Source organism: Mastigoproctus giganteus, chromosome 8 (genome assembly GCF_048544385.1).
Source record: "Mastigoproctus giganteus isolate SK-2022 chromosome 8, ASM4854438v1, whole genome shotgun sequence".
In the NCBI taxonomy this organism is placed as follows: domain Eukaryota; kingdom Metazoa; phylum Arthropoda; class Arachnida; order Uropygi; family Thelyphonidae; genus Mastigoproctus; species Mastigoproctus giganteus.
Genome location: NC_143582.1, coordinates 85,497,860 through 85,511,094, shown reverse-complemented (window position 1 = coordinate 85,511,094; position 13,235 = coordinate 85,497,860). Strand labels below are relative to the sequence as shown.

At 38.6% G+C, this 13,235-nt stretch overlaps 1 protein-coding gene across 3 annotated transcripts in view; it reads left to right on the top strand.

Annotated features, from left to right (window-relative positions):
• The first annotated feature begins 5,384 nt into the window (after positions 1 to 5,384).
• The window catches only part of Blos2 (biogenesis of lysosome-related organelles complex 1 subunit 2), a 74,331-nt gene continuing 66,480 nt past the window's right edge, over positions 5,385 to 13,235 (top strand). The window contains exons 1-2 of one of the 3 annotated variants that reach the window (XM_090379555.1): positions 5,385 to 5,496; positions 12,897 to 12,996. In XM_090379555.1, the coding sequence (XP_090235681.1) occupies positions 12,900 to 12,996 (97 nt within the window). In that variant the 5' untranslated portion in view covers positions 5,385 to 5,496; positions 12,897 to 12,899. Of the gene's footprint in view, positions 5,497 to 5,591; positions 5,704 to 5,751; positions 5,846 to 12,896; positions 12,997 to 13,235 lie in introns of those variants that run through there. The other 2 variants (XM_090379556.1, XM_090379557.1) reach the window with 2 other exon arrangements.

Sequence of the window (13,235 nt, the reverse complement as noted above, 5' to 3'; positions counted from 1 at the left end):
CGGCAGTGCACTCGAGGCTGCATGTTTGTAACAAGAAGCATTTCCCCGCCGAAGGCAGCCCAACAGGCGCACATTCATCAGGGTACATCAACGCCTTAGAGAACATGGACACCTCGCACAGGGAGTACGAGCAGGTAGCATCAGAAGCATAACGCCTGATGTCGTGGAAAAGGCATTTGACAAAATAGAACAAAATCCACGAATTTCAAGGAGGGTTGCCCTGCAAGAGCGTGTACTAAGTCATAGCAGTGTGTTTGGAATTTTACGTATCCAATTACATATTATTCCTTGTGCATTTAATCTTCAAAAAGCCAATTACTGTACCCTTACCATATCCAGCGTGTACAAGAGCTCAGCAATACAGAGAACCCTCCCTGAGTGCTCCCATAGTCAGTGGAGGATCTTAACAGAAAATGTGCATTATCTCGAAAACACTTCATTTGCGGCCCGGTGTTCACTGGGCCTTTTTTGCTTATTTATTATTATTTTTTTTTTGCACTTTTCATCATTATATTATTGACCATCATTTTTTAAACACCCTGTATATAGGAAGTTTCTGTACATCAGATAATAACAAACCTATAGTACAGTACTTTTAAATAAATTGTAATTACGTCACAAAGGAGGTTAATCAAGCTAAGGCAGATTACGAGAAATCTCTGGCAAAGAATGTCTACCTTTGTTTGAGACCGACTAACCCAGCCAGTTTGTAAAAATGAACCCTAAAAAATTGCTTACGTTATTGACGGAATTCAAACTCTGCTCTTTTCTACTCTGTGTGGTGAGGATGATGATTATACCAAATATGCTACACGTCGGCAATTGGGACAGTGAACCATGAAAAATTTTCATCTATTAGACTGATAGCTAGATTTAAAGAAATCCCTCTATGAAACCAGTAATCAACTTGTAACTTTTTTTTTTTTAAATTTGACTTCGAAACAGCTATGCAGAGCGGCCAAGACTAAATTATGTTAGGTTTGCTCATTGTCCTAGCCACAGCGTGTGAAAAGACCCCATGCCAAATAGGTTTTTTAAGTTTTTTTGAAAGTGTTTTATGTTTGGAGAAATTGAATTTCGAGTAAAATATATTGCATCGTCCTTATATTCATGCATAAGAGGAATAATGGGGAACTGTGATAGGCTGTGACTGGAAGGGTAAATTTCAGTTTCTCGAAAATATCCACTTGCGAGGAGATTCGGGTGTCTCTGAATGGATTGAAAAAGCTAAACATTGATGGCATCCAACTGAACGCACATAAGTGAGCACAAATTTAATTGAGGAAATATTGTGGGCAGGTCTGATGTATAGAAATTGGCACTCAGCCAGAGGGAAGATGATTGTTGGAACAAACTTTTATATGTTGTTGTGGACGTGGACAGTTGGAATAAATTTAAGGGATGATTAGATATAGATTATTACAATGGATTGAAAGGTGATGTGAAAAGTTTATTTTTCTGGCTGATGCCCCATAAGATTTTTTTTTTTTTGCATTCTTTGAAAGTATTGATACTGTGAGTGGCAATATACACCGATGAGCCAAAACATTATGACCAGCGAGTCGTTATGCAAATCGAAGCAACTGCAGGTGAACTACGGCGCGTGCGCGGGTCGCCACACGTTTTAAAAAACACCTGATACTGAGCTCCGTTAATCAGTGTTACTCTTGTTCTTCAGATGGGAAAGGCAGCGGACTTAAACAAGTTTGACAAAGGCCAAATTTTAATGGACAGACGACTGGGTTAGAGCATGTCCAAAAAAACCTAACTATTATATTTAGGCCTTCCAAATAATTAAATTCATCTGCCGTGCTGTGTCTTATATCTGTTAATTGCCTGTGTTGTATGGTCGTTTGTCTGTTTGATGGACGAAAATTTCCAGTTTCTTGGTAAAAAACCTTGCTATCTACGCCTGAAACCGACTCACTCAGCCACGGAGTGAAAAAAACACGATTAAAGTACCTCGCGTCATCGACGGAATTCGAACCCGGGCCTTTTCCACTCGGTGTGGGGAGGACGGTGACGATACCCCTGTGCTACCCTCGCAGACGGTCAGAGAATATGCGAAACGGCACGGCTGGTGGGACGATCACGGTCAGCCATGGTTAGTACCTAGCGAAAGTGGTCCGAGGAGGGCAAACACACGAACCGCCGGCGAGTTATTGGACGACCATGGCTCATCGATGCTCGAGGTGAGCGATGGCAATCCCGGGTGGTGTGTGGCAACAGAAGGGCGCCTGTGGCACAACTCGCCGGTAATTGGAACGCTGATGACAGGAGTAATGTGTCACAAACACATAGTGACATAGTGTTTTTTGACAGGCGGCACCGGTGCTTTCGCACAACTCCGCATTTGAATGTCTTGTGAAGTAAGACAGTACTGTCAAGGCCAGATAGCATATGTTAGTGTATGTTCATGTTTGCTTAGTGCGGGTTATGTTGTTCATCTGGCTGCTTAGCCTAGGGTCTGTGGAACACCACAGACTGCTAGTTACCGTCACTGGCACTGGGAGCCGGACCTGGTAAGTGGGAATAGAACTCTGGCTGGCCGACCCTGGGATTAGCCTGAGCTTTCCAGGGAGGGCCAAAAAAAAATAATAAATAAATAAATAAAATAAAATAAAAATAATAAATAAATAAAATAAAAAAAATAAAATAAAATAAAAAAAAAAAAATAAAAAAATAAAATAAAAATAAATTTAAAAAAAAATAAAATAAAAATAATAAATAAATAAAATAAAAAAAATAAAATAAAATAAAAAATAAAAAAAAATAAAAAAATAAAATAAAAATAAATTTAAAAAAAATAAATAAAAATAAAAAAAAAATAATAAAAAAAATAATAATAATAAAAATAAAAATAAAAAAAATAAAATAAAAAATAAAATAAAAAAAATAATAAATAAAAAAAAATATATATACAGTATATATTTTCTTTTTTTTTTGAAATAGGAGAAGGTGTGAGAGATTGAGGAGAAGAAAGAAGGTAAGCAGAAGAAAGAGGGCGAGGTAGGGTGGGCCACCCCCAAAGGGAAGCCCACCCTACCTCAGGAAGAAGGGAAAAGATTGTGAGGTCAAGTGACCCACAAAGTCAGGTTGCCTTATAGCATGACCCTGCATTTGATAAGTCAAATGCCAGTCCCACTCCCAGAGGAGTATTTATGTGAATTCCTACACAAGTAGGAAAATCAGTATTATCCTACACCTCGAAGAGAAGAGGTGCCAGCAAGTGAGTGGGTCCCACATTGGGAAGAGCCCAATGTCAGCAATTTAATCTTCTTCCGCCAAGGGTGACTTGTAGGCAATGAGCCGTGTCCCACACTGGGTAGAGGACTTGGATAATCTTCCTTTAAGGGATGAGAGGAGGCAAATGGATTCATGAAACTCAAGGATTGCTTGGAGTTCTTGTGTCTACTGTAGAAAAGATCTTTTTTGGGTTGGTGGGTTTGTCAGATAGCTTCCTTTGTGAACGTCGAGAGATACCTGTTAGGTCAGGATAAAGATCAATATCCTGTTGGTGTTTTCTTTGATTCCATTCAGGATATGTTCTGTGAATTGAGTTTTCGGTTCATTATAAGATGGGGATGCGCTGAACAGTTTGCTGTAGGTGAATTTCAAATACAGTCTGGGCAAAAGTAGTGAAGGCTTTGTAGTTGGTTTCGTCAATTATGTAGAGATGTTCCTGCCCACTGGGTATATTTCCAGTTCTGGTAATTAGATCACAAACAGAGTACATCGAACCCTGCTGAAAATGGGGCTGCTTGGCCGTAGGCCACTCTGAGTGCTCATGCTAACCACAGTTCATGGGCGACAGCGCCTACAATGGGCACGCGCGCTTCGAAACTGGACCTTGAGTGATTGGAAGAAAGTCATCTGGTCCGATGAATCACGTTTCCTCTTGCACCATGTGGAAGGCCGGGTACGTGTGTGCGTCGTTTACCTGGGGAAGTGATGGCACTTGGATGCACCATGGGACGAAAACTAGCCCAAACTAGACGAAAACATCAGTCCCGGTGGCGGCTGTGTCTTGCTTTGGGCGATGGTCTGCTGGGATACCTGGGGTCCAATCATCCATGTGCCGGGCATTCTGACGTCTACCACCTAGACTGTTGCCATTTCTGCAGGGGTTGCACAGTGGTATCATCACCGTCCTCCCCACACCGGGTGGAAAATTCCCGGGTTCAAATTCCGTTGATAACGCAAGGAACTTTAATGGTTTTTTTCACTCCTTGGCTGAGTTAGTCGGTCTCAGGGGTAGATAGCAAGGGTTTTCTTCCCAGAAACTGGGGGTTTTTTTTCGTCCAGCAAAACAGGCAAATCGACCAGAGAACACATACAATTTTCAGACACAAATACGAGTTAATATATTCAATTACTGGCAACCCTAAAATAATAAATAATAATAATAATTAAGACTGTTGCCATGAAATGGTGTACCTGATCTGTAATGATGTCTAGGTAAACCCTAGGTAAACACACATTTTACCTAAACATCATTACTGATCAGGTACAAAACTATACACCCTTTTATGGAACGGTCTTCTCCTCTGGCGGTGCCGTCTTTCAGCAGGATAATGCGCCATGCCACACGCCCAGATTGTTCGAGACTGGTTCGCGGAACATGAAGAAGACTTCCAGGTATTGCCCTGGCCTCCAAATTCCGCAGACATCAGTTCCATTTAGCATCTGTGGTTTGGGTTGGAACAGCAACTCCGATCTGCGGCGTCTCACCCACGGACCTTACAGGAGTTAAAGGATCTGCTGGTTCGTGTTGGTACCAGATACCACAAGAGACATTTAGAAATCTTGTAGCGTCCATGCCTCGTTGGGTACGAAAGTTTTGGCTGCACGTGGAGGACCAACATCATATTAGGTAGATGGTCATAATGTTTTGGCTCATTAGTGTATATTGGAAGATTGATTGATTGAGTTTTATTGGCGCATCAGCAACTGTATATTGGAAGATCATATTAATAACGCACTTATGAAAATTAAGGTTCATCCATCCTTTTGGACTTCTAACATTATTCTCACTGCTGGGCAGTATGCTCATCTAACAACTTATAAAAATATATAGATTGAAGAGCACAATATATAGAGGTTGTAGTGTTTGCGCTAAATGCCGATCCCATATGAACGTGGGAAGGAGGCGAGGACAAAGAAGAAGGAGAGGAGTGTTTGCGCTAAAACTTGGTACAACCAGAACAACTATCCGGCCCTTTTATGTCCTATGAAGATGGCGTAATACCAGTAGTAACATCTCTAAAACAGACGACTTTGTTATCCTTGAACATCACCACCACTGCCTGTATATCTAGGTCACAGAGATATACTCTGTGATCTAGGTGGCGTTAGCTTAGCAATCTCTATTCATGTGCCATGTATGTGACTTGTTTTGTGTGTTGAATGGAAAACGAATTTAGTTCATTTTTTTTTTTTTTTTTTGTGAGATAATTGACTGAAAACTATTAACCACCTTCGATAACTTGGAAAGAAGTAATGATTTTTATTAGTTATCCTGATTGAACTTTTAGTAATGAGCTGTGTTTTTTAAAATGATAGTGTTCATGCGCGGACTAGGATGCTTATTATGTATGTGATGAGGGATATTTTTACTGCTATCGGTCCATATTCTGTGGTGATACTGCAGTTTTATATTACAGATGCACGTGATCAGATGCTGTCATCAGTGGCTTGACTTAGGTCATTGTTTAATAACATGTACAATACATGGCATAATACAATATATTATGTTTCAGCTGTGTTATATTTCAGTTGTAGATTTCGCATATTGGTCGACTTCATTTGAGAGACCTAACCCAAAGACTATGTTTCTGCCGAACAGGTTAAAAAAAGAAAGAGAAAAAAGCTATTGCAATTATATTTTATTCTCATATAGAATGATTAAAACGAGTTATTCTTTAATATACGGTACTAGCTCCGAGTGATCTTTCCAAATCGTGACCTGAATCAGTGATCTATTTACCGGTAGTTTGCATTAGAGCGAGCCTGCGAAACTGACCTCCACACTTTCTGCTCTTTCCTGCTGGGTTTCCGATTTTAATCCAGCAGCAAAAAGGGGGGGGGGCGAATGTACTGTTTACTAAACATTAATCTGGAAGAGATTCAAGCGAAAAACGAACTAGTTACCTATACAGTGAGAATTCCTCTCCCTCCCCCAATGTTCATTGGCACTGCGTTCCTATGTGCCGCCAGTAAGCAAAATAAAATTTGCCGCCCAAAATGTTGAATACTGATAAGTGTTAACTAATTAGAAAACAATATCGAAAAAAATTTCGGCGCCCTCTTGAACTGCCGCAAATAAACGACCGTTTACCTCGCCTACCCACTTCCGGCGCCCCTGCTCATGTTGGAGTAAAATGGCAAAAACAATTTTCGATTTTAATTCAGCAGGAAGGGGGAAATGGGCTAGGTTATTACGTTTGTTCCTTTTATATATTCTGTTTTTCGCTTTAACTCTAGTATACAGTACCCCCATTAGTTTGAATCTCTCCCAAATGGTGTAAACTAATCTGACCTCTTCAGTGTGTGCCACTTGTTTCATTCCTTTAATCTTTAGTATATGGTACCAGCTCTACGTCTTCAATACTGCTAAAAGTTAGCTAATTGAGCTGCCAATCATCATTAGGAAAGCAACCGGTAAGAGAGGCTAGGCTTGTCAATCAGTGATTTGTGTCACACTTCTGAATGATCAGTCAGAGGTAGTATCATATGCTAAACAAAGATTAACCCAGTGTTTCCCAACCTGTGTGCCATGAATATGCTTGAGATGTGCTGCAGAAAATGCAAAAAAAAAAAAAAAAAAATCAATAATAAATTCAAGTTTTATAATAAAAATTAATTCAAATAAAAATTTCGTTTATTTAAGCTGCACTGATCTCTACCCCTTTCAGCGGTCAATTTTGTACTTTTTTGGTATTACCCAAAACATGTGCTTTGCTAATGATTTAAGACGAGTACTAGGAATGAAAACGTGATATCATGTTTTGATTCCTAGTACTAGATCTGTTCACCTTTAAACCTTTATTCACCTTTTGATTCCCAATAGTAGGTCTGTTCACATTTATTCAGCCATTCTTATCATTTGAGAAACTCTCCCAGGCACCCTGCAGTTGTATACATGCAACTTGTAAGCAGCATAGTAAGAAATTTCCTTTGTGTTTTAAAAGTATTCTTTGTGTTTTTATATCTCCAAGATGTCATATTCAGTTAATTTCTATAGAATAGATATTTTCAATTAACTGTATTAGTACATTCTAGAAGTAACTTTAATTTTTTTTTAAAATTATTTAGCAATTGATAAATTTTTAGTGAAAGGAAATCAGAAAAGGCAACTTGATAACAACAAGCTTGGAGAAAATGACAAAAACAAAAATGAGCAAACATCAAAAAAGAAGAAACATGTTGTAAATATGATGATGATTATTTGGTGATGGAATTTTTGTATACTGGTACCAAACATTGTCCTCTACCTTTATGTGTGGTTTAAATTGTTGAATGAATCATGGTGCCGAGTAAATTGCAGTGTCAATTTTCTACGAAAGACGAGAATTTATCATCCAAAACTATGGAATATTTTAAGACTGCAGGCCTCTACTAGAAAACAAGGTACAAAATTTTATATCCTGTCTAAAATGTGTGATAAAGCTCAAGAAGCCCAGCTATTCAGTAGCTGAACTCATGGCAAAAAAGAGAGAAAAAAAAAAAATCTCACCCGATTGCAGAAAGTCTGATTTTATCGGCATGTCGGGTAATTGTGAAAAGTATTTTGGGAGAGGAAGCTGGAAAAAAACATAATGACAGTACCACTTTTGAACAGCAACATTAGCAGGCATATAAAAGAAATGTCCAATGATATATCGAAGGACAATTTGTGTGAAATATTGATAATTTTGGGTGACTGTTTGGATTACAAGTGGATATTATATAGATATTAGCGGGAAAGTCCAATTAATAGCATTTTTCAGATTTATAAAAAACGACACAATTATTAATTTTTTTTTTTTTTTTTTTTTTGTTGTAAAGAACCGAAAGAACAACCAGGTAAGATATTTTTGAAGTAATGAATAATGATTTGCAAGTGTGGTATATTATGGAAGTTGTGTGTTGGCATTTGCACTGACGGTACTCCCTCGATGACAGGATCACTGAAAGGATTTGTAAACTTAGTAAAACAACACAATTCAAATGTTATTACAACACACACACTGTTCTAAACTGGCACTTGATCAAGCGGTTAAAACGGTCAATTATATCAAAACTAGACCACAAAACATACCTATTTTCAGAAAATTATGCGAGGAACTGGAGTCTGATCAATTTTCTTTAATAATGCATACTGAGGTTCGGTGGCTATCGAAAGGAAAAATGTACTTATGCTTATGTACGGGTTTCGTGAGGAAACTCGTGTTTTTTCCACTGGAGCAATCAGAATTTTGTGATTATTTAAGTGATGAAATTTGGTGCTGTAAATTAGCTTTTCTAACAGCTTTATTCGTACAGCTTAATAAATTAAATATCAGTATGGAAGGGCCATAGGAAAATATACTCATTTCTACTGACGAGTTGTTCGCCTTTAAAGAAAAGTTGAGTATATGGAAAAGATGTGTGAATGAAAAAAATTTAGAAATGTTTCCCTTGACTGCCAAAACAAATTATACTAAAACAAATAATGTAATAAGTGAAACATTAGAGCTGTTAAAGACAAAAATTGAGCATTACTTCCCATTCCTTGATACCAAAAAAATATTTCTGGGTAAGAGACCCATTTGCAACAAGAAACCTTCTGACATTAGAACTTAATCTGCAAGAGGAAGAAGAATTTGCTGAGATCCATAGTAACCAGTCACTGGAAATTCAGTTTAATAACTAATATTAGCAAATTTTGAATCAAAATTCAAAAATGAATATCCATGAATTTCCAAAAAGGCAATTAGAATTTTATTGCCATTTTCCATTTCCTACTTGTGTGAAACAGGGTTTTCTGCTTTAAACAAGATTGAAAAAAAAAAAAAAAAAGAAAAAAAAGAGAGAGAGAGAGTGAGTCTAAAGTCAGTAGAAGATGAGCTGTGAGTAAGCCTATTCACAATAAATCCTCGTATTAAAAAACTGTGCTTCCCATCAAACCCAACTGTCTCATTGATTAAAATGTACATTTTAATCAATGAGATATATAATTGTATGACAATTATACATCTCATTGATTCTCACAATTATAAACATACAAATGTATAATTGTACATTTGTTTGTTTTTATATAATTATGTTCATTTTTTACATATTTTTTAAATTTCATTCAATTCATGTATGTTCCCCTAGTATAAGGCAATGGTCAAGCCACACCCTGAATACTACGTACAGGTCTGGAAGCCTCATTTTAGGAAAAATGTAGAGTTGCTGGAATGAGTACAGAGAAGGGCAACAAGACTGGTGAAGGGAACAAAGGGAGTGCTCTTATGAAGAAAGGCTTAAATTCTGCAAGTTGCAGCTTCTGGAAGCTAGGCACCTGCGAGGAAATCTGATTGATATGTATAAGCCCTTGAGTAGATTGAGCAGGCTCAATGCTGATGGGATCCTTCCTCTTGCTCAGATTACAAATCTGAGGGGGTGTAGATTCAAACTGAGGAAAGATAGTTGTAGAATAGATGTGTGGAAGTGTGCCTTTAGCCAGTGGGTAGTTGATTGCTGGAACAAACTTCCATCTGCTGTGGGAGTTGATAGCTTAAATAAATTCAAGGCAGAACTAGACAAACATTTGGAATGAATGGATCAGTGAATGGATTTTTTTTTTTTTTTTTGGCTGATGCTATATAAGCTTGCTTTCTTGCATCATGTGGCTCTCTGAATGCTAACGTTCAAAAATGATCATACAACCATTAAAAACAAATAACAAATGTATTATTAAAAATACCCAAAAGGAATAACTGCCAGTTTGTGAATATATATATATTATATATAATTTTTGTTTATTTTTTTATTTATAATATTTATAGATATTTAAATATATATATATTACAAATATATATTATATATACACCGATGATCCAAAACATTATGACCACCTACCTAATATGATGTTGGTCCTCCACGTGCATCCAAAACAGCTAATACCTGGTGAGTCATGGATTTCTAAATGTGTCTTGTGGTATCTGTTACCAACACGTAACCAGCAGATCCTTGAACTCCTGTAAGGTCCGTGGTTGAGATGCTGCAGATTGGAGTTGCTATTCCAACACAAACCACAGATGTTTGATGGGATTGATGTCTGGGGAATTTGGAGGCCAGGGCAATACCTGGAAGTATTCCTCATGCTCTGCGAACCAGTCTCGAACAATCCGGGCGGGGTGGCATGGCGCATTATCCTGCTGAAAGGCAGCACCACCAGAGGGGAAGACCGTTGCCATGAAAGGGTGTACCTGGTCAGCAATGATGTTTATGTAGGTGGTAGGCATAAAAGTGTGCAGCTCATGGATGACTGGACCCAGGGTATCCCAGCAGAACATCGCCCAAAGCATGACACCGCTGCCACTAGCTTGTTTTCGTCTCCCACGGTCTATCCAGGCGCCATTATTTCCTCAGGTAAACGACACACGTACCCGGCCGTCCATATGGTGCAACAGGAAATGTGATTCATCGGACCAGATGACCTTCTTCCAATCACTCAAGGTCCGTTTTGAAGCTTGCATGCCCATTGTAGGCGCCGTTGCCAGTGAACTGTGATTAGCGTGGGCACTCGGAGTGGCCTGTGGCTACGCAGCACCATTTTCAGCAGGGTTCAACGTACTGTGTTTGTGACACATTACTCCCGTCACCAGCATTCCAATTACCGGCGAGTTGTGCCACAGGCGCTCTTCTGTTGCCACATACCACCCGGGATTGCCTTCGCTCACCTCGAGCATTGATGAGCCGTGGTCGTCCAGTAACTCGTCGGCGGTTCATGGGTTTGCCCTCCTCGGACCACTTTTGGTAGGTACTAACCACAGCTGATTGTGATCGTCCCACCAACTGTGCCGTTTCGCATATGCTCTGACCCAGTCATCTGCTCATTACAATTTGGCATTTGTCAAACTCGCTTTAGTCTGCTGCCTTTCCCCTCTGAAGAACAAGAGTAACACTGATTAACGGAGCTCAGTAGGCCTGACGTAGCCCAGTGTCAGGAGCGAGAGTGCATAGCACGCATTCCTTGAGTGGACCGGCGGGGTTCAAGCCCGTGACTACTAAATACGATAAATATTTGTATTGACGATTTATTGTAAACTCTACTGACTTGGTTGTCGTGCCGGATTAAAAACAGAAAAGTTTATTTATCAGGTGTTTTTTATACTGTGTCTTGACTCGCGCATGGGCTGTAGTTCACCCGCAGTTGCTTCAGTTGGCATAACGACTTGCTGGTCATAATGTTTTGGCTCATCGGTGTATGTATGTATATATAACGTGTATATTAGTGATTGTAGTGTGCCGCAAAGTTTTAGCCTCTATCGCAGTGTGCAGCCAAGTTTTAGCCTCTATCGCAGTGTGCAGCCAAGTTTTAGCTTCTTTAAAAGTGTGCCACAACAACAAAAAATTGAGGAACACTGGATTAACCTTAAAATGAGCAGCAGTTAAAAAACTGGAGACATTGCTAGGGGGAGAGGATTTTAGTATTGGCATTGGCATTAGTAAAGGCACACAATGCAAGAAAGCAAGCTTATATAGCATCAGCTAAAAAAAAAACACACAAATCTTCTAATTTCACCCATCCACTCACTCCAAATATTTGTCTAGTTCTGCCTTGAATCTATTTAAGCTGTCAACTTCTACAACGACAGATGAAAGTTTGTTCCAGCAATCAACCACACGCTGGCTAAAGGCAAACTTCCGCACATCTGTTCTACAAGTGTCTTTCCTCAATTTGAATTTATGTCCTCTCAGACGATTATTCTGTGTAAGAGGAAGAATCCCATCAGTATTGAGCATGCTGAAACCATTCAAGGCTTTATACACCTCAATCAGATCACCTCGCAGGTGTCTAGTCTCCAGATGTAATTTGCTAAATTTAAGCCTTTCTCCCTAAGACCAACCCTTTGTTCCATTCACTAATCTTGTTGCCCTTCTCTGCACTCGCTCCAGCAGCTCTACATTCTTCCTAAAATGAGGCCTCCAGACCTGTATACAGTACTCAAGGTGTTGTCTGACTATTGCCTTATACAAGGGGATAATTACCTCCTTATTCCTGCCAGAAAAATTCCTGTATATCATTGACAAGACATCACGAGCTACTCTTGCAGTCTCTACACTGCTCCGAAAACTTCATATCTTCCTGCACAATTACCCCCACGTCCTTTTCATTCTCTACCTCTGTCAGTGTAGTACCACACAGTTGATACGTTTCTCTGGGGTTACTGCTTCCCATATGCAATACTTTATATTTGTCAATGTTAAACTTCAGTTGAAGTGGTGCAATACTTTATATTTGTCAATGTTAAACTTCAGTTGAAGTGGTGCAATACTTTATATTTGTCAATGTTAAACTTCAGTTGAAGTGGTGCAATACCAGCTATCTCGTAAGGCACCCACAATATGAGATACAATTAAAATGCCTTTATACTACATAAGTAGTTCAAATTTATGGGTAAACTATGGTGTATCTACACCAATATTATATAGATAGTTAATTCTAGTATGAAATATATTTTTAGGAGTGTGCAGCAGAATGTTCATCCACACTGATTCTGGTGAGTTAATTAGGATTTCTGGTTACAAAATAATGTTTGAAATTTTTCATAATATGTAAACACCATTTTTACTTGGAATGGTAAGATGTGAATCCTGGATGTGAAATATCACTGTTATACTAATCATATATCATTTTATACTTATTATTTTTCCTACTTTAGAAAATGGAAGCAGACACAACACCAGAACAACAAAATCTCAATGACCTTGCAACAGTGATGTTTGATAGAACTGCAGATTATTTACAAGAAGAACTTGCAGGTATTTTTTAATTGTTTACACTTTATTTACTTCTAAAATGAATTCTGTTTTGGAAAATATAGTGCTTTCTAAAATGTAACCATCACTAATATTTTGTTAGTGGTAGTTACATTTTAATAAGTAATATTTCACTCCTCTCATGCCATGTTAAGGCACATGATGAGCAGCAGTCAGCTACAATTTTGTAGTATTTAATGTGTGTATATTGTTGAATGTGCAATTCATTCCTGAAATATGAG